Raw genomic sequence first — 25,011 nt, 5'->3', positions numbered from 1 at the left:
ACCTTAATTAAGTGCCATGTCAACGCTAAGTATCTGGGTACCTTCAGGGCACCGCTGGCAGGGTGTAACCGGGTCACTCCCGAGCTCTCATCTCATCTCCAGCCACAGGCTTTGAAAACACCAAGCTTGCTTTTGGGTTACACATCACCCATCTGAGGAAGGCGACCCTGCCCCAACACCCTCACAGCCCCTGTTCCGGTGCCCAGGAAGGATTTACACTCTCACCGGGTACGGCCAAACTTCCCCCACCCTCCACCAATTCCGTAACACCACAAAAATCAGACACACCAAACTGTAGAGACAGAGATGTATTTGTGGTGATGTTGCATATTTAAGACAATTTTACATAATGGTTCTGACACAGAGTTTTGGCGTCCTCCCGTGTGCGGCCCTTCTCTCCCCACATTCCTCCACTGCCCCAAAGCACCCCAGGCAGAAGTGAGTGCAGGACAGGGGGGCTGAGTGCCAGCAGGTACCTGCCCTCACACACAGGGGTCTCAGCCCCCTCCGTTTTACAGTACACATCTTGCAACACCCACATCCTTAAATTTGGAGATTGGGAGTGTCAGACCTGCTGGGCGGAGAGAGCTGGGAGATGGGAGAAAAGTTAGGATGGCACAGATCCATGGACAGCAGAACCCCACCAGCTCCTGAGACCCTGCTTTGAGCAGAGGGTTGGGCCAGATGGACTCCAGATTGTCCCCAGCTGTGAGGTGTCTTCCCAGGACGAAACCAAACCTAGACTTCTCCAGGCAGCATCAGTCTTGGAGAGAAGAATGTTGGAGGCAGAGCCCAGGGACATCCTGGGGGCACTGCAGGGAAGGGGGGGAAGGGGGATGCTTCACTGCACCCCTTCCCAAGAGGAGGTGGCGCCTCTTCCCTCTGGAGCAGTGGGAAGCAGAAACAGCGGAGGGAAGATGGGGCTGGCCAGACCTCGCCTCGCCGCTTTGCTTTTTGCCCAGGGAAGCACAGCCAGGTCTCGAAAGCTTCTGCTGACGTGGGAGGAAAGAAAAAGTTGGGTCAAGGAGCTGTGGCACAGGGCAGCACTCCAGGCACGGCTCATCCACAGCAGGACATCGGCCTGTGGATGATATTTTGGCAGGGGATCAGGGCGTCCTCTTGCTGAAGTGGAGACAGAAGTGGCAGGATCTACAGCGCAGCTTGTTGGACCTGAACCACACACTGAGCACTCCCCGCTCACTGCTGCACAACACACCAGGGCTCCAGACATTTGGCATAGTTGGGCAGCTGCCCCACAACCTGGGGGCAACCCTGCCCTAAGGCCAACAGGTTACAGGTCCCAGCAGCCCTCAGCAGGAAATGGGCAAACAGCAAAACAATAATAGTAATAATAATAAAAAAGGATGTAAACGACCCAGCACCCTGTCCTGTAGTACCAGGACACCCAAGGGAACAAGGTATGTTACAGTCTGAGGGGAAATGGAGACACAGGGACTTCCCGGCCAATGCGGGGTCTTGTCTCTATTGCACTTTGCATCATATATATTTCTATATATATATTTATAAAAATACAAACTAAAGGGCTGGGGCGGACAGGATGAGATGTAAACCCTAAGACAGCAGCAGCTCTGTGCACATGGCAGGTTTTGACCCATTCTGCTTCTGCCTATCCCCAGTCCCTCATCAGCCCACTAGGGCAATAGCCAGCAACAAGGGTCCATCCTGCCAAGTTCTAGTCCGGGGCTGGGCAGGATGCTGAGCTGGTCCAGAGCCTTCCTCACCCACCAGCCATCCCTCCCCTCCCACATCACCCTTTCCTGAAGCTCCAAGGCCTGGAGTAACAAACACACAGCTTTTCCCAGGTGCCTGCCATGCCCCCACAGGGATGGGCACTCCAGCATGCTCTCCCTGGCCAGCAAGGACTCATTCCTGCAGAGATGGGCAAGACCCACCTCACGCCTCTCCCTCTGCCCAAAATACCCCACAGGAGAAGGTTCTCCCCTGCCTGGAGGTTCCCATTTTCTCTTCCTCAAGTGACTACGGTGCAAATGGCACAGGGTGATGTGGTCCGGAGACACCCCCCAAATCAGAAACAGAGGATGCTCCCTGCTCCCAAGGCTGCCCTCAGGCTGCTCCTGCTACCTCAGCCGCCCGTCAGGTTTGACGGGCCCCAGTTCTGATTTGGGGTCTGGGGAGAGGGAGCTCCAGGAGGTTTTGCTGCAGGTCTCCAGGGAAGCGCAGGCAGAGGGGCTGCTGACACAGACATTCGCTGCGGACCAGAAGGTGCCGATGGCAGCATCTGCCCAGTCCTCCAGCTCCTTGCCCGTCAGCCGTGCCTTCTGCGCCGCATCCTCCTCTGCTGCCTCGGAGCGCGGCAGGCTGAGGATCCCGCCCAGGCCCTGGAAGTTCTGGTCCATGTACTCATTACGGGGGGGGCCACCATGCAGCCAGTTGCTGTCATCTGGGAAAGACAGGGAGAGAAAAGAGTGAGGATGAGCAGTGCAGCAACATTCTGGCACCCTGCATGTCCTACCCCCAACTCCAGTTGGGGCACAGCACCCCATTCCTTTGCAACCCCAGCTCCCATCTGGCACAAGGAAAAGGACACTGCTGCAGGAAGGATCTGACTGACATGGGCCAATGGGCTCTCCACAGCTGCCAAGAGGATAGCCCAGTCTAAGGATTCACATGGGCAAAGGGCACCAGTGGAAAATTGGCTCCAGCCTGGTCATCAGCTGCAGCCCAGGGGCCAACACAAGGGAAAAGCACTTTGGACTGCCCACAGGGACACCCTCTCATACAGCCCCAAACTCCAGAGCATCCTCACCTTTCCTGAGAGGCTGCTTGCGGTTAAAGGTCTGAGGCACCACCAGGAACTGGTTCTCCCCCAGAGGCTCCCAGAACTGGAGGAGGCGGATGGTCCAGATGCCAGGGCGCAGGGGGTGGTTGAGGGGGGGCTTGTACTGGGTGAACTCTGCCTCAGCATCCACCGTGATATCGTAGGAGGCAGCAATGACATAGGTGGGGTCAATCCACACCACCGTGGCCGTCAGGTTGGGGCCCCGTGACCACTTCTGCATGGCCACTGGCTCATCAAAAGGCCCCATCAAGCCTCCAAAATTGCGGAAGAGTCTTTCCTTGGGGTCCCACTCTGTGCCCACCTGGAGGGACAAGAAGCACAAGCAATGAGACACTGGGCAAGGAGACATTATCAGCTGAGGTTCTGTGTTTCACCTCCCCAAAACAGAGAACACATAAACCTTGGCATCCAAAGCAATGGACACTCCGTGGATCACGTGCCAACACTAATTCAGCTGTGCAAAGCCTCCTGCAGCTGCAGGCACTGGATCTCACCTGCCTCTGAAAGATCCCCTGAAGGCCTATTCACCAACGATCAGCTCCTCACAAATAAACCAAACTCCCAGACAAAGGTTTGTTCTCAGACACAATGGCAGTTCTGTGTCCCTTCTGTCCCCATGGCATGCAGGTGGGGCAGAGGAGGAATGGCAGCACAGTGTGGGAAAGCCAGGAAGGAAAGTGCCGCATTTACCTCTAGGTTCTGCAAGCGGTTTGCCTGCCCTCCATGACCTGACAGCTTCAGAGCTCCTTGGGGCATCATCCACACCTCCAAGGATTCTGTCTGCCCAGTTGCCAAATTTTGCACTTCCTGCATCACCAGGTAACCCTGGAAACGGTCGTCATAGAAATATAAGTGCACACTGGAGGGGAAGCCTCGAGGCTCAAATCTGGATAGACAGAGAGATTGCATATCTGAGCATAAGCATACTTCCAGCACAAAATAAAGGCCTCCATTTGGAGCCTGGGTTGAGACCACAGAAAATACCCCACCTGCAGAGCTTGTCAGCCTTGGCTGCCGGCGTGGATGAGGCTTTGTGGAGCCCCAGCCTGGAGAAGGCTGTATAGAAGGTGAGGGTGACATCGGTGAGACCGCCGAGCCCATCGACACGGTCATAGACGTTTTCCCAGTAGGCCTTGAGGGCCGGGGTGTTGGCGGGGTAGCTGCCATAGAGGTGTGTGTCCAGGATCTCCAGCACCTCCTGATTCACCGTCGACTCAAACTTGCGGGCGAAGAAGGTGGGTCTGGAGAGTTGCTGGAAGAGCACAGGCATTTCTAACAATGTTGGGGGCAGCCACTCTGCCCTCCCACTCCCTCAGGATCCATCCTACCCACTTCGAAGGCACAGGCTACGGAGCAGCACAGCACAGCCAGCCTGAATGTGGGATCCTCTATGACAGGATCAGTGGGAGTACACCGACAGTTACTGGGAATGCAGATGGGTCCCCATCTCTCCCACCACCTCCCCCTTTCTGTGCCCAGAACCAGCCATGTGTCATCCAGCTCCTTTGTTGCAACCTCTACCCTGATGGGCCCCCACCCACCAGAGCCAAGTGGCACAGCCTGCAGGAACAGTGTCTTGGGCTATGCAAGCTTGGAACTGCTGGAAAATCCTGCTCTTTTCAGGGCTGGCTCTATCTCCCCCAAGCCTCCTGTGTTCAGTCCACATCCCCATGCACTGAAAGCATGGGAGACATTTTGTCACAAGGCATTTTGACCTGCCAAAGAAACAGCACTCTGAAAGGGTTTTACTAAAAAGGTATTTCCCTCAAGTGATACATTTGCAGGGAAAAAGAAGGAAAACAGGAGAGAAAAGTCTAGGAATAGGAGCAACGCTGCAAGCAGAAGCCTGGCTGAAGTGCAGGACAGTCAGGATAATCCCACTACCTGTTTACAGACACATCTACACTGAGCCCCACTGGGGAACCTGATCATGCTCCGGTCTCTCGTAGGGACATGCACCGCAGCTGGTACTGCAGCCTGGAGTGCCCACAGGACAGCTCAGAGAGGACAGGGAGGAGGGGAAAGAGCAGGAAGAGAAAGGAGGATCTTTTTCACCTGTAGCCGAAGGAAGTCCTGGGGTTTGAAGTCATTTGGGGAGCACCCGCACCAGTCGACTATGTGTTTATATTGGCACTTACAGCCCAGCTTCCGGTTCCAGTTGGTCACTCGGAGGTTGTTATCGACCAGCGTCTCGCAGGCATGGCTGTTCTCCAGGACCGTGTGGAAGAAGGACTGTGCAAAGAAGAAAAGGGGCAGGACACCCAGTGGGATGGAGGACAGGTGGTTAATGGAGATCCCCACTCACAGAGAAGAAGGACAGACTTCAACTGCTACTGAACAGAAACTTCCCAGCTCCTGGTAGACGACAACACTAAAGAGACCAGGCTTGCACCAGTCCTCATCTGGCCCAGAGGGTGACTGGACCTAAAGCTGGCCTGTACATAAACACAACCCCTGACCTGTCTGCTCCTCTCTTCCCTCTTTCATACCTAAGTCTGGAAAAGGGGAGGCACAAAACTGCCTGAGCAGGACCAGCAATACCCTTTGCAGGTACCCAGAGCAGGGATGAAGCGGTAAAGAATGTTAAGCACAGTGGGAAGAAAATCTGTCCTGTGGCCCATAGCCAGCACCCACCTCAGCTGGCAGGAGTGTGTAGGTGTAGAACTGGCGCAGCTGGGACACCAGCTGGTCCTCAGCATAGACCACATATTCCACAAAGCTGCGTGTCAGCGAGAACCAGTCAGAGCCCCCGTCCACCACGATGCCCTCGGGGATGTGGCGTTCGCCCAGTCGCCACATGTGGGAGTCACACTCGTGGAACAAGCGGTCCAGGCCCTGCTTCTTGATAAACCTGGGCATGGGGATGAGGAGTTCGGAGTGTCAACCACCTTGCTAAGCGCAGATGCAGAACATCCCCCCCCCGCCACAGCTGTTTCAGTTCTTTTCTGAAATCCCTCATTTTCTGTTCCTCCAGTTCAGCTCTGCCTCTAGCTGAGATTACCTGGCGTTGTCTCGGCCATGTGACTTCAGGAAGTTCTTATCTCGGTATTTGGACAGGAACATCACCAGTTCATCATTGGTCCTGAGGTGGAAATCAGGAATCATTAATGCTCCTGGGGTGAAGCAGCCCAGTAAATACTTGTTCTCCTAGAGCCATTAGACACAAGGAACCCAAAGCTGCTGACTCAAACCCTTATTCCATCACTGGGCAGACACAGACACAGCCTCTCTGCTGTCTCATGCTTCACATTCCATTCTCCTGCAATTCCCAGACTATAGGAAAAAACAGCTTTGGAGGCACTTGCTGGGCTCCTCTGCATACACAGGTCCAGCCTAGCACCAGAGCATCATCACCAGCATGTGGGTGCAATCTCCAACCCCATCTCCCTCAGCTCCCTGCACCTCCCTGCCCCTCCCAAGGCTTCTGCAGCATCGCAGAGCGCCAACACCTCCAGCCGCCTCCCCTACCCCAGTAAGGCACTCACCTTGTGGGGTAATCAGTGGCACTGAGATTGATGAAGAAGTCCCAGGGCCACTCAGACAGTTCCAGGAGGTCCTTCATGCTACGCAGGTACATCTTCAGCAAGCTGGCACCTCCCCAGATGGTCACCATGCGCCAGGGTGTCACACGGATGTTGGGGTAGTGCCGGGCCAGCTCCACAGCCTCGCGATGGAGGTAGTTGGAGCGCTGCCAGGGAACATGGCTCACCCTCAGCAAGGAGCACATCCTCCTAGGGCCCTGTTTTCCTTGCCACCAGCCCAGAGTCAGCCCTTGCAGCAGCCTCCACAAGGAGAGAAGCATCAAATAGGACAGGGGAGATAGATCCTACTTCCATGGGGTTGCAGAAGTAGCAGCAGAGGGTCACAGCCCCACAGCAGCAAAGGCTAACCCTATCCAGCCACTCTCCTCACTTACCACCACCCGTGCCTCAGCTCTGCTCCCTCTCCCAGGGACCAATGGAGCAGTTAGCACCCACTCCCTCACCCCTGCCACACACCTTGTCAACGTGGATGTAGAAGAAGTGCTGCTGGTGGTACACGGCCTTGATGAGCCGCTTCAGCTGGCGGACGGCCCTGCCATGCACCACCAGCATGTAGGCAATGCGCACAGGCTTGCTGGGGGGCCCCTGCTGCAGCCGGCTTTCGTCCCACTGGATCACAGGGCTGACTTTGCCTGCATGGGGAGGGAGAGGGCTGTCAGCCACCCCCATCCTTGGTATCTGCTACCTGGAGCTCCTGAGCAAGGCAGGGGACAGCAGGGAAGCACTCGGCCTCAAGCAAACCCCAAACTGGCTGCAGTGCCAAGGCATGGTGGCACATGCAGCCCCTTGTGTTACATTGATGGGGGATTTTGGGAAAGGGGGTGTCCTCCTCTGGTGCCTCAAAACAGAAAATGCAGCTGGGCCTGGCTCTGAGCCCTGCAGAACTGCAGACTGGGATAAACAGCCCAACTTAAGAAGGCTGGCACAACTTTGACTGGATTACAGAGGCAGCAGTAATCTGGGAATCAGTGACAGATTGAGGCTGCTATTTGCCACATGGGACAGTTTGGTGACATAAGGAAGGCGGCCTACCAGCCTCCCTGGGATATTCCCGATGCCCAGGGTGACCAGGACCACTTCAGCAGGACTCACCTGAGAGCTGGCAGTGGCGAGGCACGGACTGGGGCATGAGGCTGCCAGCCCGATGCAGACACACCACGTTGGCAATCTCCTGTTGGCACTGTTTGCTGCTGGCCCGGGCCAGCGCCGACAGGGCGTCTTTGCCCGTGATTTCGCACTTGGGGGTGAAACTGTTCTCAGTAGGCTGGGGAGCCCCCTCCACGCTGCCCGTATCACCCTGCTGGAAGACGGCCAGCTGGGCTTCCCCACGCAGCTCCGTCAGGTTCCTGTGGCTGGAAGAATCCAGCATGGCCGGCAGCCTCCATCCTGGCTTGTGCCTGGCTGTGACAGCTCTCACCACCTTGGACACCATGGCCCCGGGGCTGTCCAGCCGGCCCCGCCATCGGCCATGCTTCCGGCTGGCGCTGCTCCGGCGCCCAGCAGAGCTGTCCAAGTCCTTGGAGCCATCGCTGCTCTCGGGAAACCCAGCTTTTTTCTGCCGCTCCTGTTGCGTTCATGTGGATGCAGAAGAGAGGACAGACAGCATTAACTCAGGCCTGCTTCTCCCTAGATCTGTCAGCATGCTCCTCAGAGCATCCGTTCCCAGTCCCCACAGAGCTCAATGCTGCAGCGTGACAGGTGCTCCAGGAGCAACCACTGTGCGGCACAGGACATTACACAGCCCCTTCACACCCAAAAGCCAAGGCTAAGACCCAACAACAGCCCCCTGACTATGCCCCCATCATGAGGGCACCCAGACAGTCTCACTCTCTGTGGCTGGGCTCACTGCAGACTAAATGGACACAGTGGGTTGTGTCTGCACCAGCCACCCTCTGAGGTCTGCCCATCTGCAGGGACATCCCTGATGCTGGAGATGAGCACTGGGCCGTACTGGCTGGTGATGGTTATTTCACTGTGAGGTTATTGGATCAACTCTTCCCTGCAATGACCATGCTGTGAGCCCAAGCCTAGCACAGCCAGAGTCCCAGGCGGCCACAGCTGTGCTCTCTGGGCTGAAAGCACTGCACAATAGACCAAGGCCCTGCCCATGCTCCCTTCCCTGGACCCTGACTCCCCGTGCTGGGCTGGAGCAGGCACTGCCATCACCACGTTCCCTAGAAATCCAGTCATAAACCCTCCTGTGGACCCAAGTGGATGTGTAAAGGGAGCACTTAATTACGCTTCATTACCTCTGCCAGGCTGGCTGAACAGCAGAGTCAGTCAGCCTTGCGGAGAGCAGGGAGCTGGAAAGTTTAGATGCCACTCTTGTGGGGAAGAACTTTCCCAGTGAATGTACCCACGATGTCAGGGCCACATGCCCCAGCCCACTGCAGGCACTCCCGGCTGCCTGCTCCAGCCCAGCCTCCCAGGGCTGTCTCACAGCACCCCCAAACTCTGACTGCCCAGTGGACGTGCCAGGCTCCACAGGGAGCTGTAAGGAACAACCAGGAGTATTCCTGAGCAGCGGCGCCTCACAGGGACAGACAGATGCCTCACAAGGACAGCAGGACTGAACTAGCCCCTGGCACAAGACTCCCCTGAGGGTGTAGCTGCTGGGAAGGTCACAGCCAAACCACTGCTGAAATCCCGAAGGGTTGGTTCAGCGGGGATCAGCCAAGCCTGCCTCCACCCAGACAGGCGTCACAGGCAGCCCAAGACAGGCAGTGAACCCTTCATTAGTCACCACACAGGACCATCTGTTCCAGAGCTACAAACCTGTTTTCCCCACAGAGCATCACAGGTGAGGGCAGCTGGAAGGCCACAAGTGAGGAGAGAGTATCTTCCATGTTCGTACAGGAAGAGACTTGCTGATCCCACTCACATCCTGCACTCCCCAACACATCTGACTCTGGGGACACCCCCTATTCTATGCCCACCTGTGGCTACAGTCCTGCTCGTCCCCCTGGAAGGAGGCCTGTTCCCAGCTCAGGTGCATGCCTAGCTGCCTTTCCCAGTAGGGAAGTTGTTAGAAGCACTGCCAGCCCTTCCAGAGCTGCCAGCCAAGGAACTCAAGGGTTTCTAATTACTGCACCACAGCAGAGTGATCCCTCCACCCCAGCCTGGCAGGGAATGGCTCCAGCCACATTGTTCTGCTGTATGTAAGACTTGTGTGGGACAGTCAGTGAGGGTCCCCATCCCCTCCTTCTGACACACAGATGACTCCTGGTACCAGCCAGAGCTCACTGAGAATTACAGAATCATTTAGGTTAGAAAGACTCACTAAGATCACCCAACTGTTAAACCCCTGTCAAGGCCACCACTAAAACATGTCCCCAAGTACCACATCTACCCATCTTTTAGATACCTCCAGAGTCTGTGACTCCACCATTTCCTCATCCAGCCTGTTCAAGGGCTTCACAGCCCTTTTGGTGATGAAGTTTTCACTAATATCCAACCTAAACTGCCCTGGTATAACTTGAGGCCATTTCCTCTTGTCCTATTGCTTGTTACTAGAGAGACTTGTCCTATTTTGCCTCCCCCAATGCAATACTGCCAGCCCAGAGTGAAACAGAGCCATGGGTCACACATCTACCTGCACCCCATCCCCTGCACAGGTCCCACTGTGCCACTGGGAGGAGTAGAGCTAACAGCACCTGGTTTCTGCTGAATTCCCTCTCTGGCTGTCTGACTCTGGTTTCTGCCACACACCAGCACTCATCAGACAAAACCAGCACCAAAATGCTTCAAAGTCATCAGAGGAATCCCGAGTTAAAATGGCTGGAGTAAGTCCCCTAAAAACAAACTCTTTGGCAGGAGAAGTAACTATTGAGGAATCTCTTCTCCGGAAGAAAACACTTCATAGGAAGCTTCTCTTGTAGCCACAGCATACAGAGGACACCAACACACAAGCCCCAGAGAGCTGCCACCTCCTGCCTGGACAGACAAAGACAGGAGACCAAGTGGCTAAAACACTGCAGTGACAGATCCTCTTCTCCACCCACAAGGAAACTTTTGTGGTTTTAGTTTTACTAGTGCCAACTCCACCACGGACTAAGAGCTTCAGGAAGGTCGTGTGCTCATTCAGGAGCTGTGGGTGTCACAATGACAGAGGCAGGATCACTCTGGTCTCTCAGGCTCCCACTTGTGTGGGGAGACACTCAAGCTGACCACAGCAGGAATGGGAATTTCCTCTCTCATCTGTCAGTCTGGATAGGGATTGTGTTGTTTGATCCTGGTGGAACAAGATTAATTTGGTTTCCAGGAGGAAACACAGTGCTGACTTGGGCAGATGGAGACAGATCCAAATACTCCTGGTCTGCACTCCATCAAGCTTGGTAAACACGGGGAGCCTTGCAGGACCCCAAAATAGGGCTTGGGAAGAGAACTGATAGATCCAAGAGGCACAGCCAACTCCACAGCACTTCCAGGACTCGAGTGTTCTTTCTTTCTCCACAGCCAGTCACAGCGCATTCACGGAGGGGATGAGCTGTGTCCATTAGTGGGAAGGAGCTATTTACTGTGGCAATTAAGAAATCCCAAACTTCCACGGATCCTTTCAGGCCTGCAAGGTCAGACTCTCCCGGGACTGTTCCTCTGGCTTTACCAGAAATGCCCTTAGGGAAATGGTGTCTCCTCTAGGTCTGGCCAAAATCAGATGGCAGGATGGCACAGAAATCAAGAGTTTTGCATTTTATAAGAACTAAAGGTTAAATAGACTTTTCCCAGCTTGCTAATGGGTTCAGGCTGTCCATGAAGTTAAGGATGCCTCTTGTCTTCCCCAAAGACAAGGCCTGTCAATTCCCAGGACTGCTGGTGGTGAACTAATTCCTCTCCAGGAAAGGGGACTCACAGCCAAACCTGTTCAGCCACTCAGCTCAGTTTTGGGATGAGACATGGGGAAACCAGGCAAGGACCACGCAGAATGAGCCAACCCAAGAGGCTGTGAAGGGCAGGAGCAGAGAACAGCAGACAAAGAGTGCAGGATGGCACAGAGGGAAGGAGAAGCCAGGACAGGTGAAGTAATTTGATCAAGGTCACAGAACAGGCAGTGGAGCAGTTAGGCACTCCTTGGTGCCAGTTCAGTCTACTCTCAGGCTTCCAGTGCCTCCAGATCATGATCCTCTCCTTGCCACATTCATTCCCTGGTTCAGTGATGGTGATGGGCGTATGGCAACACATGAGGGTGCTTGCTCTCCAGGAAAGGGGACTCACAGCCAAACCTGTTCAGCCACTCAGCTCAGTTTTGGGATGAGACATGGGGAAACCAGGCAAGGACCACGCAGAATGAGCCAACCCAAGAGGCTGTGAAGGGCAGGAGCAGAGAACAGCAGACAAAGAGTGCAGGATGGCACAGAGGGAAGGAGAAGCCAGGACAGGTGAAGTAATTTGATCAAGGTCACAGAACAGGCAGTGGAGCAGTTAGGCACTCCTTGGTGCCAGTTCAGTCTACTCTCAGGCTTCCAGTGCCTCCAGATCATGATCCTCTCCTTGCCACATTCATTCCCTGGTTCAGTGATGGTGATGGGCGTATGGCAGCACATGAGGGTGCTTGTGGCCATTTCCCGTGCCCAGGAGGAGGCCTAAGGCTGGGAATTCACCTGCTGACTGAGTGGTGTCACTCTGGAGACCTTTCCCACTGCAAGGGGCTGCCCTGTTCTCCTTCCCACATCTTTTATCTCAAGGAAAGCCTTCTAGACCTGCTGCCCATGGGATCACCCTCCACACCAGGGAGGCAATAGGAGGCTTCAGACACTGGTCCACACAGATACAGCAGACCTGGATACAGTCTGAGCAGTTTCCAACAAATAAACAAATCCAAATTAACAACCCACAGGTGCAAGCTTTGTTTGAAGGTGCCAGCAACGTGCTTCATCAGCCTGGGTCATCTTTGATACCTTCTCTGTGACCTTGGGCAAACTCCTTTACCAGACTGTGCCTCAGTTTCCCCACACTCACAAGAAAGAAGTAATGTATTTGGCCTTAGCAGGGTACTCTGGTATAAAGACATCAGTGACTCCAAAAGGTCCCCCACTTCACAGGAATACCTCCTACCAGAACAGCTACACAGGAGCTGACACAAACCTGCCAGCTCTCTGAACTCCATGTTTTTTGGTTTGGTGTCCCTGACCCCAACTTCCCACAACATCTCCCAAACCACAAGTGCAAGATCCCCATCAAGCCCCCCACCCTCCCCACTGTATGCCAGACCCAAAACAAACCCACTGGGCCACAAGCTCCCCTTCTCAGGTGCTGCGATCTGCACCGCTGCACCCAGCGGTCCCTGGGCAACATCTCACTGCCCACCCCACCACCAACCCCTCCAGCAGCCTGAGGCTGCAGGACCCCCCACCCCAGGAACCCCATCCTGGGCCTGGGCCTTGCCAGCCCCACAGAGCTCACCCCCTTTGTCCCCATCTCAGCCCCTGAGCAAGGGGACAGGCGCCAGCCCCAGGGCACTGTCCCTCCCAAGGGCTCCTCCACGGAAGCCCCCTCCCAGCACCCATCGCCCTCCCATGAGCCCCCCTCAGGCCACCTCGAGCCCCTCAGGCCTCCCCGGCCTCCTGCGTCGTCCCCAGCCCCCTCACGGCCCCCCGGCCCTTTTATCGCCCTCATTCAGCACGGCCCTCACCCCCGAACGCCGCTCCCCCTCCCCTCACCGTCCCCCCGGCAGGCCCCGGCCGCCCCCCTCCCTCCCGCGGCACACCTCGGCCAGGCCTTCCTCATCGAGGCCGGCGGAGCTCCAGAGGACGAGCCCCTGGAGCAGGAGGATGGCGAGAGCCGTGGCGGCCGCCAGCCGGTAGCGCCGCACCAGCTTCCGCGCCCGCCCGCCGGCCACCATCGCCCCGCCGGCCACCATGGCCCGCCGCGCCGCCGCCTCCCCGCGCATGCGCGGGAACGGGAGGGGCGGGGCTGGGCTGCGATGGGCGGGGCCAGATGGCGGGGGCGGGGTCTGCGAGAGAACCCGAGCGTGCAAGTAAATGAGAGTAAATGAATGTGTGAGCTAATTAATGTGGGTGTGAGCTAATTAATGTGAGTAAATGAGAGAGTAAATTAATGTGTGAGCTAATTAATGTGAGTAAATGTGAGAGTGAATGTGAGTGTGAGCTAATTAATGTGAGTAAATGAGAGTGAATGAATGTGTGTGAGTAAATGTGAGTGAATGAATGTGTGAGCTAATTAATGTGAGTAAATGTGAGAGTGAATGTGTGAGTGTAAGCTAATTAATGTGTGAGCCAATTAATATAAGTAAATATGAGCAAATTAATGTGAGTGTGAGCGAATTAATGTGTGAGTGAATGAATATGAATGAATGAGTGTAAATGAATGTGTGTGAGCTGTTGGTAAATGAGTGAATGAATGTGAGTGTCCAAATGAATGGGTGAATGTGAGTGTCCAAATGAATGGGTGAATGTCAGTGTGCAAATGAATGTGTGAGTGTGTGAATGACTTTGAGTGTGAGCATGTAAGTGAATGTGTGAGTGTGTGAATGACTTTGAGTGTGAGCATGTAAGTGAATGTGTGAGTGTGAGTGAACATGAGCGGATGCGTGGGGACTGTGAGTGATGGGAGCTGTGTGTGGCACCTGTGCACTGCCGTGTCTGTGCCACTGCTGTGGACCCCCCTGCCATGGCAGGGACACTTCACTAGCCCAGGCTGCTCCAAGCCCTGTCCAGCCTGGCCTAGGACATTCCAGGGATGGGGCAGCCACAGATTTTCTGGGCACCGTGTGCCAGGGCCTGCCCACCCTCTCAGGGAACAATTCCTTCTCAATATTCCACCTGGCACTGTGAAACCATTCCCGTTGTCCTGGCACTCTGGGCCCTTGTTCCCAGCCACCCTTCAGCTCTCCCAGACCCCTGTAGGCACTGAGGGGCCTTTAGGGGCTCTGAGGTCTCCTTGGAGCCTTCTCTGCAGCCTGAACACCCCCAGCCCTCTCAGCCTTTCCCTGTGAAAGCTCCAGGGGGAAGTCTTTCAGAGGGAATAGGAAGCAGTGGCCGGGTGGCGATAGCAGCCCCGGGGAGTTCCATGGCTCCTGTGAGCTCTGTGGGCAGACTGTGCCGATAAAGCCGAGGGAGCACTGCAGCCTGGATGCCCCTGAGGATTTTAAGAGGAAGAGCTTTTGATAGCAGGGGCCTCCCCAGGCTGCAGAAGGGCTCAGAGCAGCCTGCTGAGTTCTAGGAGGGCTTCCCCTTTGTGAGGAGCAATTTAGTCCATGCCTCAAGAGCTGAGAGCAACAAGATTGCCTCAGCATCTCCACAGCAGCAGGAAAAGGCTCCCTACCTAGAATACTTTGGGCTGCAAAAGATCCCTAAGAACATCAAGACCACCCATTAACCCAGCCCCACCAAGGCCACCACTAAACCATGTCCCCAAATGCTACATCTACATGTCTTTTACATCCCTCCAGGGATTGTGACTCTACCATTTCCTTCACAGCCCTGGGAGAAATTTTCACTAATATCCAATCTAAACCTCCACTGGCACAATTTGTGGAGTTGTTTCCCCGTGTGGCACCCTGTTTTCCCTTGTCCTGTTGCTTGTTACCTGAGTGAGGAGACCAACTTGCACCTGACTACAACCTCCTTTCAGGTATTTGTAGAGAGTGAGAAGCTCCCACTTCATCCTCCTGGTTGTAGCATAAATCACCATCCCTGCCCTGAAACCAGATGGGTTGCAAAAAGATACAGTGCCCAAATTCTCATGGCAAGGGAGAATTCACCTCTTTGTGCAAAACCACTTGCATGAAACCATGTATGTGTAAGAGCTCAGGTTTTCTGCTCCCAGCCCATCACAAGTGGACACCCATTCCTATGGCCTGTTTTTCGTGGGAATGGATGGATAAATTGCCTGGCACTGGGCTGGAGAAGGGTGAACTCTCATGGGGGAGGGCACCAGCACGTTCCAGTGGGGAGTGATGCTGCAGTAGCTGCTGGTGCAGCTGTGGGTTTGTGCTGGAGGCCCAAGAGCCCTTGTCCTTAAAGATGAGAGTTCTCACACTGCTGGGCACCAGCAAGGGGCTGGACCTGCTTTCAGGGTGACACTCTGCAATAAACCCTTCAGCAGGTGGGTGACACTCTGCAATAAACCCTTCAGCAGGTGGGAGCTGCTGTACAAACACAGTCACACACCACGGCCCATGCTATCGGATTCTTGGTGTCACTGATAAAGCAGCAACACTTCTCACAGAAAGTATTTAGTGGGTCCAGAAGAAAAAAAAAAAAAAGTTATCAGCAAAGCAGAGAAGAGCAAGGTGATGGTTACAGCCCATCTGTGTGCTCCAAGGCTGGGGGTCCTCTGGGCTGGTGGGAGACAAGGAGCAGGAGCAAACTGCCTGGGGGCCTGTGGGACCAGGGGCTGGGGAGATGCCATTTCTGCACCCAGATCCTGACACAGCTCACCCTCCACACGAGCACCCCATGCAAATGCACTTGGATATAACATTTCCCACTGTCCTGGTTCCCAGGAGCTGCCAGCTGGCATTAGCATGAAAACATGTCAGTCTGAGGTGAACAGTGGGTTTGGGAGCCTCAGCCCACATAAGCAATGCAGCCAAAGGAGCAAGTGGGATGAGTGGTGAGCAAAGGGAGCCAGCTCACCCACCAGCCCAGCCTCACCTCCCCTGCCCACCTCTCCCACACCTTGCCTGGTGGGTCTCTGGCCTGGACTACCCCACTACAAGGGGGAGAGCTTTACTCCCAGCACCACTGCTGTACGGATGAGAACTCCAAATTGCATTTGCAAAGGCATGACTTTATCTTCAGCCCTCTCTATGCCTCCACACAACCTCATCCTCTCTGATGTTGCCTCAAAGAAACATCCAAGCCTCGGAGAGCAACAGCTCTGCTATGGAGCTGGCTCCTGCCTGAGCAGAACATCAACCCCATGTCCTCTGTGCAAGTTTCACTGGTGCTGCCAGCAGCAGGAGCAGCCCATGGGGCTGGGTGCTTGGTCATCTACCCCACACTGTGCTGTAGAGCTCTTCACTGGGCTGTGGAGCTGATGGCACGTTGGCGTAGATCTGCTCCTGCTGCGGCATGGGCTTCTGCACTCTGGCATATAACGCCTCTCTTTCCTCTTCCAAAAGCTGGAAAAGGAGGGAGATAAACAAAAACATCCTTTGTGCGACTGCTCCAGGCAAACACTGTCTGCTGGAACCTCTCTGTGATGTTTTAAGCACCCAGGAGCAGCCACAGGGACCAGAGAGGGCACCCACATTAGCCAGGGACACTCGGACCCCGGGTTGGCATTTCCCTTTGCAGTCCTCCCCTTCCCCACCCAGCCCATCCTGCTGCTCATTCTGTCACCCACCCACTCCAGCTTTCCTCCCGGCTGGGCAGTGCTTGGCGTTCTCCTACCTGAGCACTCAGCCTGACCTCTGTGTACTCCACCGGGAGCGTTTCCAGGCGGCGCAGAGCCTCAGCGCTGCCGTGCTGGCTCCCAGCCGCGCCCGTGCCGTGGGTAATGTCCGCATAGTTCAAGGCTTCTGCTCCCTGATGGAGAGGGATGAGCTCTTACCCTGCTGCCTCTCCCTGCCTGCAGCCACAGGGGTGGGAATGTCTCCCACCCTGCTGCCTGTCCTGATGGGTGCTGAGATGGCTGCAGGGGCACTGGGTGGAAATAAGAATTGAAGCAAGGGCTGGCTCAACATTCCCCAGGGGAATTCTTGTGACACCAGCCCCTCCTCAAGAGCTGGCAGCAAAAAATCAGAAAATACTTTCCAAGCAGTAAGCAAGGAGCAGCTGCCCTGCAGCCACTTCAAGTGTGATTTGCTGTGGGTTCCCACGGCTGTTTCACCCAGAGAAGTAGCTGCCATGCTTGGAGAGGCTTGGAGAGAAACCTCTCAGATCAATTCTAAATTCCTTTCCCAGGAATACTCTGTGATAGTCACAGAAAGTCCCTGTTTGTGTCTTTCTGTTGGCAAGCAGAGCCCAAAGGATCCCTCCCAGCCTACAGTGCCATGAACCTCAGTGAAAGCAGCACCTCTGGCAGCTCGGGGTGCAATGTTTCCCTTCTTCATGTGAACTTGGGGCACAGAATCCCAAGAACTCGTGAGGTTTTCCTTACTGTAGGTGACATGGTGCAAGTCCTGTCCATCTCTATGGCTGCTCCAGAAAGGGCTGGATGAAGCATGGATGTGGCTGGACATGAGTGAAAACAGAGGAAAAGAAACATATTGAGAAAATGCACTGCCACTGCAAATCTTGCCATAAAGCAGGGCAGGAACCTCACACTCCATGAGCCATCTAACTGGAGCAGTTCTTCAAACAAAGCCAGACCCCACCTGCCAGCTGGCAATGTCCTCTCCTGTCCCTCCCCATCCTTCACACTTCCTTAAACTTTGCATCAGGCCTAGTGTAAACCTGGCCCATGCAACTGACAGTGCCCAGACAAACTCAAGCAGATTCTGTGCCCAGCAGCACCCACCCCAAGGGCTGTCATTCCCTGCTCCCAGGGGACAGCACCCATGGGATAACACCCATGGGATAGACCCACTGCTGCCTTGAGGGAAGGAGATCCCATGGTGGAGGTCTCAATGATGGACTGAGGAACTGGATGGATCAGGAAGAGAATGGGGGAGGAAAAAGAAACAGAGAGAAAAATAAGGGAAGCAGAGCAGGCTGTGTTACAGAAACAGGATGTGTGTGGCACTGACAATTCCACTCACCCTTTTTCTTCCTGGAGAGTACTACTAGAACACCAGCAGCCACTGCAAGCAAAAAAAGGACCACAACAATGGCTGGAGTGAGGATGTGCTCAACCACATTCATGCTGCAAGGAAAAAAAGAATGAAGAAGACAATTTATGTTGCCATGCTTCTCAGGATGAACCAGCATGGAGCAGGGTTGCAGGGAGCAGCTGGGGGTGACACAGAAAGTAGCTGTGGCAGTAGAGTGGCAAGGCTTGCCCATCACAGCAGGCATGGGATGGTCAGGCTGCCAGCTGGGCATGGAGCAGAGCAAACCAAAAACTGCAGAAGCAAAAGGATGCTTGGGTCTGAGAGCCACTGTGGCTTCAGTGATTTAAGGATGGGTTCCTGCATTTGCATTAACTTCACTCTTTGTTAACCTTGTTTGTAATGGGCAAGCAGGAGAAGTCGGTGAGCCAGCACACCCTTCAGCGTGCTGATGGGGAGTCTCAGCTTTGTCTGCTGCTGGCATCACCTCCCACAGGCAGGAGAGGAACAGGGAAGGTCTAACACCCTGGTTTCATGCTTTTTCAACTGTCTCTACCAGGCTGTGTGTAACTACAAAGAGCAGGACACTTGGCTTCCCACGGACAGTCTCACTGAGTTTTGGGGAAGGAAATGAGGTCGGTATTGCAGCAGAAACCACTACTCCCATGTGACTAGAGGCACTGGAATTACCGTCATAGATTTAGAGATGATTTGGGTCAGAAGGGGCCTTAAAGATTATCCAGTTCCAACCCTCTGCCATGGGAAGGGACACCTTCCACTAGGCCAGGCTGCTCTCAGCCCCATCCAGCCTGGCCCTGAACAGGGATGGGGCACCCACGACGTCTCTGGGCAACCTGTGCCAGGACCTCACCACCCTCACAGAGAAGCATTTTTCCATGTGGAGTGGTTTCTAAAGGCAAAACCAGCATGTCTGGATCCTTAAGGGAGGTGTGAAGAGTCTGATGGTTACAGGGCTCCAGCTCATGGAGGAAAGTGGCTGCTGTAGGCAGGAGCTGCTACTCACAGTTGAGGGGTGGAGGGATTTGATGTTGATTGCAAAATTTCCCCCTGGGAAATTGTCTGTGTGTGGCTTGAGAGAATGAGATCAGAGGACGTGGAGGTCACATAGATCGATGATGGGACGATGGAAGGAGCTGTAACAAAAAGAGGAGAGGAATGGTTGATCTCTGCAGAGAAAAATGCTATGGGTTTTGCAGTGAGTCAGAAGTGCCATACGTGCTGTCACAGAAGGAGAAGCTGGGTCCCCTCTGCCACAACTCGAGGTCACATCTCGAGGTCAGAGTGCTGTAAGACTCCTCCTCTGCCTGTGAGGCTTTTCACAGTCTCAGTCCCCCCCCAAACCATCCACAGAACAGATTCACCTTACAGAAAGGGGTCTAGGCACCCCATGCCCAGTTTAGTTCTACCACAACAACAGCACATATATATTGTCCTGCTATGCAGGCTGATCCCTGGAAAGGCAATGGACAGGGATGTTTTCCAAGCCCAGGGCCTGCCTGTTTTCCAAGCAGGGGTGCTGCCTCTCCCAATGGGAAACTGGGCAGCAGAGTGCAATGAGGAACAGCCAGTGTTACACAGGAAGGCAAGGAGGGCAGAGGCATTAGCAACAGCTAATGAGGAAGAACAGTGGGCACAGAGAGCACAGTACACCTCAGTAATGGAGTTGGCACCGGGGGTGCCAAGAAGAGGCTCTGGGTAGAGCAAAGGAGAGGGAATGAGTGGTGGTGGCACCTACTGCACTCTGGTAGCACACCTTGGGGCTGTCACACCTGCATGGACACCCATCAGCTGCAGGCGGCCCACACCGCAGCCCCTGCTCCAAGCAGCTAGAGTAGGACATATCCATGCTGGATCTGGGGGCCCTGCAGCCCACAAGTACTGACCTGAGAGCACGATCACCTTCACAGCAGCACTCTCATCAGGCACAAGTCTTTGCGTTCGCACTCCACAGCGGAAGGTGCCCGCGTCCTCCTCGGACAGAGCATGCACGGTCACCGTGAATGCCCGGCGTGTGCGGTTCTCCCGGATGGAGAACCGGCCCCGCAGCACCGCGGGCTGCGACTCCGAGGTGATGACGATGTCGTTATCACAGGTAAAAACAAACTTTCTACTTGGGACGCACCAGAATTTCGGCAACTCCTCCAAGCCCGACCGGTAGGTGCAGGTGACCGACAGGGAACCCCCCAGGAATCCCCAGACGGTGCCGGGCCCCGTCACCGCCCCGCAGCCTGTGGAGACACACGGAGCGCGGGAGTGCGGCCGCCGCAGCGGCAGCTGCCGCCCGACGGGGCCGCCCCGGCAGTCGGGGGCTCCGGCGCAGCCTTACCTGGCAGCAGCGCCCAGGCGAGCAGAGGCAGGAGCTGCATGGCCGCTGCGGGACGCCGGGGCTCAGCGCGCTGCCGCTCCCGGCCGCTCTCGGCGGAGCTCGGCCCGCCCCCGGGGCCGCCCCCGCGCCGCGGCCACCGCGGTGGGGCGGAGAAAGGGAACTGCTGGGCAGCGGGGGCTGCCGAGGAGACGGGGCCCGGGTAATGAGCGGGGTCAGGGAGCCTTTACTGAAGCCTTTACTGAAGCCTTTACTGAAGCCTTTACTGAAGCGGGAAGGGCCCGGCGGGGCCCCGGTGCGGCTCCGCCTGCCCGCGCCGTCGGGAGCGGGGCAGGCGGGGGTCGAGCGGCGCCGGCCGGGGCTCTGGGGTCCCGGCGGGGGCTTAGCGGAGCCGCAGGCTGACCCAGAGCACCGCAGCGCTCATGGCCAGCAGCGCCAGCAGCTGCAGCCCGGCCAGCACGGGGAAGTAGCGGAAAGTGCCGCGGCTCCTCGGCGGAGCGTCCGGAGAGAGCGTCGGGGCTGCGGACGCGGAGGAAGGATGGATGCAGCGAGTGCCAGACGGGCACCGTGTTCCTGTCACGCTCGGGGTGAAACCTCCTCCCGCAGTCTGGCCCCAGTCCCGCGACGTGGGGGTCACTCTTGCTGTGGGGGGAACGTGCAGAATCTGACACAAGAACGCCATCCCCTTCCCAGCAGCGCTCTCATCAAGCAGGTACATTCCCCATTGACAGCCCGCACCAGAAGGTGCCCTTGCCCTCCTTGGCCAGACCCTCCACAGTCACTATGAACATCAGGTGTGTGTGGTTGGACCGGCTGGAGCGGCGGTGCGGCAGATGGGAAGGAGAGATGGATGCAGGGAGTGCCACATGGACACCGCGTTCCTCTCCATCTTCCCCTCTCGCAACCTGTGCTCCACCTGGCCCCAGTCTGGCCCCAGTCCTCCAACCCTGTTGTCGCTGTTGCCTTGGGGGATTCGTCAGGGACTGACCTGAGAGCACGATCACCTTCACAGCAGCACTCTCATCAGGCACAAGTCTTCGCATTCGCACTCCACAGCGGAAGGTGCCCGCGTCCTCCTCGGACAGACCATGCACGGTCACCGTGAATGCCCGGCGTGTGCGGTTGTCTCGGATGGAGAACCGGCCCTGCAGCACCGTGGGCTGCGACTCCGAGGTGATGACGATGTTGTTATCACAGGTAAAAACAAACTTTCTACTTGGGACGCACCAGAATTTCGGGAACTCCTCCAAGCCCGACCGGTAGGTGCAGGTGACCGACAGGGAACCCCCCAGGAATCCCCAGACGGTGCTGGGCCCCGTCACTGCCCTGCAGCCTGTGGAGACACACGGAGCCCGGGAGCGCTGCTGCTGCCCAGGCACCTCCCACTCCTTCTGCTGGATCCGGCGTGGGGTTCCAGCCCCAGCGGTGCACTGAGACCCCCCTGGCAGCAGTGCCAAGGCCAGCACCAGCAGGAGCCACATGGACGCGTCGTGGCAGCCCTGCTGCTCCTCTTCATTGTGTCTCTGGGGCTTTGCTTCCTCTTTTGCCTCTGGTAGCACTTTCGTTGCTGCTGGAGATCCAGCAAGATCGTGGCGTTTCCTGTTTCCTAGAGTTTCAGCTTCTCCTGGTCACTGAGATTACTCACTGTGCACGGTCCCCCGTGCCCTTCCCCAGAGTCTCTGCTTTCTTCCTCCAGCATGGCCCCCATGCGGGACACAGCCTGTCTCTCCCTGCCACACTGCCCAGCCCCTCTGGCTGGGCAGGGCACCCGGGGGAGAGGTAGCTCAGAACAGCACAGGCACCACCTGAAGCCCACACAATCCTCCAAGCTGGGCAGTGCTCCTGCATGGCCACCCTGTCCTTCCCAGGGGAATGAATTGGGTAACCCCATCCCCTTATCTTGGTGCAGCTGGACAGGAGCACCCATTTCTCTTGCCAGCACAGCCCCTCTGAGGCTCAGGCGCCCCATGCTCTGATCAGGTCCCTCCAGGCCTCCCCCTGTGTCCCCAGTCCCTGCAGATGCTGAGTGGGGGCAGTGTTGTGGAAGAACACCCTTGCCTGGCTATTGCTAAGCTGGAGATGGGCATTTGCTGGACCAGGCAGAGGTGGCAGGGCTGAGGCTCCTGGGGCTGAGGGCTCCTCTCCCCATGAGGAAGCTCAGCTGGGCCATGGTGGAACCTGCACGGCCCCTGTGAGCCCATGTCCCCCCCCAGCCACAATGCAGCTGTCCCCACACAGGTATGTGCATCAGCCTCAGCTGACACGGGCATCCTGGGCAGTGCTGGCAGCTGAAGGAAGGAGCAGACAGACAGACAGACAGACAGAGAAGCAGAGAAGGCCCTGCAGGATACCCAGACTTTATTGCAAAATTGTCTTCCATTGGCAGCTGCAGCTCAACAGACACAGGCTCTCTGCAGTCCAAGCCCTTCCCTCTGCAGCGCAGGGGCTGCCAGGAGGGGCCGAGGCTTTCCAGGGCCAGAAGGACCCGGAGCCGAGCGCCTCCCGGCACGGGGCAGGCACAGCCCCAGCAGAGTGGGGGTCAGGGGGCAGGAGGGCATCCCTGGGGCTCGGAGGTGGTTGGGACGGGTGGGCAGCCCCGTGCCCTGGTGCTGCTGGGTGCCTCCAAGCGCTGCAGGATGTCCTGGTCACGGCTCCTCAGCCAGGCTGCCCCACCAACCACGGCTAGGGCCATGGGCACCTTGATGCTGAGCAGAAGCAGCAAGTAGATGACACTGGCCTGGGACCTGTGTAGGAGAAAGGAGGTTATGCTAGAGCTTTTTTAGGCTCTGGGGAATGAGGATGGGGACTGGGGCACTTGCATGTCTGCCAGGATGCTCCTTGGGACTCAAAGCTAGGAGATACACGCATGGGAAATGAAGGTGTTGTCAAGGGGATGCTTTTGGGGGTTTGCCTGGATCCCAAGCCCTAACTCACAGCACTGGAGGCTCCCCACAGCCCCTGGGGCACAGAGGGTTGGTGGTCAATGGGCTCAGGTTGCTGTCCTCAGTTGTGTTTGAAACAGCTGGCAGAGAAAACAGAGTCAGAACAAAGTGGATACCCCCATACCCCCTGTCCTGTACCCTGCACAGGAGTCTCTGTCCCCGAGACTTCAGCAATGAAGGTGCAGGGGTGGATATGGAGGTATCTGGGCAATGCCCTGAGCACTGCAGAGGAAGAAGAGGAAAAAGGGGGAAGCTTTGCTTCCAGCCCTGATTTACCTGCAGAGACCATCACCTTGGTGCTGTGCCATCGGCTGAGCCCCACTTTCCTCTTCACCCCACAGGAGTACTGGCCTGCATCCCCTGGTGTGACACTGCTGAGTGTCACTGTGAATGAATTCGCTGTGTGGTTGTCCCTGATGGACACCCTGTCCCGTGTCACTGTCACCTCTGAGCCATCGGTTTGGATGATGTAGGTCAAGCAAAGCCAGAGGGAGCTTTTGCGGCACCAGTACTTGGAGTTGAGCTTGTAGCGTGGCTTGTAGCTGCAGGACACTGCCAGTGAGCTGCCCTGCTCAGCTGTCACCTGCCTGGGGCCTGTCACTTCCCGGTCACCTGCAGGGGACAGAGAGAGGAGCTGCAAACCCATTCTGGCACTGCCTCAGGGAACCATGAAGGATCTGAGCCCGGGGAGTACAGCCCGAGGAGGCTGTGCCTGTGCACTCACTCTGCTGGTGAGCAGTCACCAGTCATTAAAGAAAGAGCCCCCATCAAGGGTGAATGTTAGTAAGAGAATGAAAAGCCTTATTCCCAGGGTTCACATGGCAGGGAACGAGCAAATCTCACAGATCACACTCTGTAACTACCAGAGGAAAAGTTTGGCATCAGCTGGTCTTTTGCCATGACCACAGTGAGCTTCTCAGTCTGCCTCAGCCCCAGCCTCTCCACAGCTCTGCCAGAACCCCTGATATAGATTTGCCTGACCTGTGCTCGTGGCTCTCATGAGGAAAAGGGTCCAAACCAAGAAAATCTTCATTTTCCAGCTTCTTGCTTCTGAGGTGGAATTTTCCCCGTGGTTTTTCACAAGAAATCCTTCAGGATGAAGCCAGGCCCACATACACATGGATGTCCTAAGAGTTTTCCAAGCTGTGTTCTCCTGCTACTTCTTTGGGCAGTACTCACCCACAGACCCTGGATGTTTTCTTTTTAAGACAGTTACTTCCTCCCCTTCACCCACCACTCATGACTCACCCTGGGGTGTTCCATGACAGAGAACTCTGCTTTTTCTCTGAAATAGTCACTGGGTTCCCAGGAAAATGCCAAAATGCAGCAGGTTCCTCCACTGTGATGCCCAACCCAGCAGGGACCAAAAACCCTTCCCCTGCACAGAGCCCAAATGATTTTGGGGAGTTTTGAGAGGGCCTGGCCAGAGCAGGATGCAGGGATTGGGGAAGAGTGAGTGCAGCTCAGCCCTTGCTGATGGGCTGGTTGGGATGCTGGCTTGCTCTCCCAGTTCTGATGGACTGGGATGATGGACAGCCATCCAACCCCCTGCACTGCTGCTCTCTGACTCTGGCTGCCAGCTTGAGCTGCTTTTGTTTTCTCAAGCAGAAAAATCTTCTTTTCCTCTCCAAACAACCTTTTTTGGCACAGCTGTGGGGTTTTGAGTGACAACGCTGTTTTTGCCCAGA

At 56.0% G+C, this 25,011-nt stretch overlaps 4 protein-coding genes across 5 annotated transcripts; all 4 read right to left on the bottom strand.

The window, feature by feature from the left end:
• Nucleotides 1–293: 293 nt before the first annotated feature.
• Nucleotides 294–13,230, bottom strand: XYLT2 (xylosyltransferase 2). Its single transcript, XM_041486572.1, has 11 exons — nt 13,067–13,230; nt 7,456–7,927; nt 6,820–6,995; nt 6,307–6,509; nt 5,823–5,903; nt 5,456–5,672; nt 4,877–5,053; nt 3,811–4,073; nt 3,512–3,707; nt 2,789–3,122; nt 294–2,422 (listed from the first exon to the last, which is right to left on the bottom strand). Exons 1-11 carry the CDS (start codon nt 13,217–13,219, stop codon nt 2,100–2,102), a joined length of 2,595 nt encoding a protein of 864 aa, XP_041342506.1. The 5' UTR covers nt 13,220–13,230; the 3' UTR covers nt 294–2,099.
• A 2,356-nt stretch (nt 13,231–15,586) lies between these two features.
• Nucleotides 15,587–20,530, bottom strand: LOC121363852 (CMRF35-like molecule 2). Of its 2 annotated transcripts, none has more exons than XM_041486579.1 (7): nt 20,385–20,530; nt 19,942–20,286; nt 19,062–19,191; nt 18,029–18,132; nt 17,428–17,501; nt 16,737–16,853; nt 15,587–16,447 (listed from the first exon to the last, which is right to left on the bottom strand). In XM_041486579.1, the coding sequence occupies exons 1-7, from the start codon at nt 20,422–20,424 to the stop codon at nt 16,313–16,315; spliced, it is 945 nt and encodes a 314-aa protein (XP_041342513.1). In that variant the 5' UTR covers nt 20,425–20,530; the 3' UTR covers nt 15,587–16,312. The 2 variants fall into 2 exon arrangements, with proteins under 2 accessions (XP_041342513.1, XP_041342512.1); XM_041486578.1 differs by having other exon boundaries at nt 16,719–16,853; nt 20,385–20,529.
• A 52-nt stretch (nt 20,531–20,582) lies between these two features.
• LOC121363813 (CMRF-35-like molecule 4) lies at nt 20,583–21,862 on the bottom strand. The gene is made up of 2 exons (XM_041486499.1): nt 21,370–21,862; nt 20,583–21,023 (listed from the first exon to the last, which is right to left on the bottom strand). Exons 1-2 carry the CDS (start codon nt 21,860–21,862, stop codon nt 20,764–20,766), a joined length of 753 nt encoding a protein of 250 aa, XP_041342433.1. The 3' UTR covers nt 20,583–20,763.
• A 1,058-nt stretch (nt 21,863–22,920) lies between these two features.
• Nucleotides 22,921–24,356, bottom strand: LOC121363812 (protein CD300H-like). The gene is made up of 4 exons (XM_041486498.1): nt 24,326–24,356; nt 23,600–23,938; nt 23,316–23,403; nt 22,921–23,125 (listed from the first exon to the last, which is right to left on the bottom strand). The coding sequence occupies exons 1-4, from the start codon at nt 24,354–24,356 to the stop codon at nt 22,921–22,923; spliced, it is 663 nt and encodes a 220-aa protein (XP_041342432.1).
• Nucleotides 24,357–25,011: the final 655 nt, after the last annotated feature.

Source organism: Pyrgilauda ruficollis, unplaced genomic scaffold, assembly GCF_017590135.1.
Source record: "Pyrgilauda ruficollis isolate IOZ18807 unplaced genomic scaffold, ASM1759013v1 scaffold77, whole genome shotgun sequence".
In the NCBI taxonomy this organism is placed as follows: Eukaryota; Metazoa; Chordata; class Aves; order Passeriformes; family Passeridae; genus Pyrgilauda; species Pyrgilauda ruficollis.
Note: the sequence above shows the minus strand (reverse complement) of the source record. Positions and strands in the feature narration are given on the sequence as shown.

What these genes read in the sequence shown, in the direction of transcription:
- LOC121363812 (XM_041486498.1), bottom strand. Translation starts at nt 24,356, where the DNA reads ATGAAGATTTTCTTGGTTTGGACCCTTTTCC. An exon ending in CTTGGTTTGGACCCTTTTCC is followed by an intron (nt 23,939 to 24,325) that starts TCATGAGAGCCA and finishes CTCTGTCCCCTG; the next exon opens with CAGGTGACCGGGAAGTGACA. An exon ending in CAAGGTGATGGTCTCTGCAG is followed by an intron (nt 23,404 to 23,599) that starts GTAAATCAGGGC and finishes TTTCTCTGCCAG; the next exon opens with CTGTTTCAAACACAACTGAG.
- XYLT2 (XM_041486572.1), bottom strand. Translation starts at nt 13,219, where the DNA reads ATGGTGGCCGGCGGGGCGATGGTGGCCGGCGGGCGGGCGCGGAAGCTG. An exon ending in ACACACTCCTGCCAGCTGAG is followed by an intron (nt 5,054 to 5,455) that starts GTGGGTGCTGGC and finishes TTCTTTGCACAG; the next exon opens with TCCTTCTTCCACACGGTCCT. An exon ending in AAGGCTGACAAGCTCTGCAG is followed by an intron (nt 3,708 to 3,810) that starts GTGGGGTATTTT and finishes CTGTCTATCCAG; the next exon opens with ATTTGAGCCTCGAGGCTTCC.
- LOC121363813 (XM_041486499.1), bottom strand. Translation starts at nt 21,862, where the DNA reads ATGTGGCTCCTGCTGGTGCTGGCCTTGGCACTGCTGCCAGGGGGGTCT. An exon ending in GAAGGTGATCGTGCTCTCAG is followed by an intron (nt 21,024 to 21,369) that starts GTCAGTCCCTGA and finishes TTCCCCCCACAG; the next exon opens with CAAGAGTGACCCCCACGTCG.
- LOC121363852 (XM_041486578.1), bottom strand. Translation starts at nt 20,424, where the DNA reads ATGCAGCTCCTGCCTCTGCTCGCCTGGGCGCTGCTGCCAG. An exon ending in CGCCTGGGCGCTGCTGCCAG is followed by an intron (nt 20,287 to 20,384) that starts GTAAGGCTGCGC and finishes GTGTCTCCACAG; the next exon opens with GCTGCGGGGCGGTGACGGGG. An exon ending in CTTGCACCATGTCACCTACA is followed by an intron (nt 16,854 to 17,427) that starts GTAAGGAAAACC and finishes CCTCTCCATCAG; the next exon opens with GGAGCAGAAGCCTTGAACTA.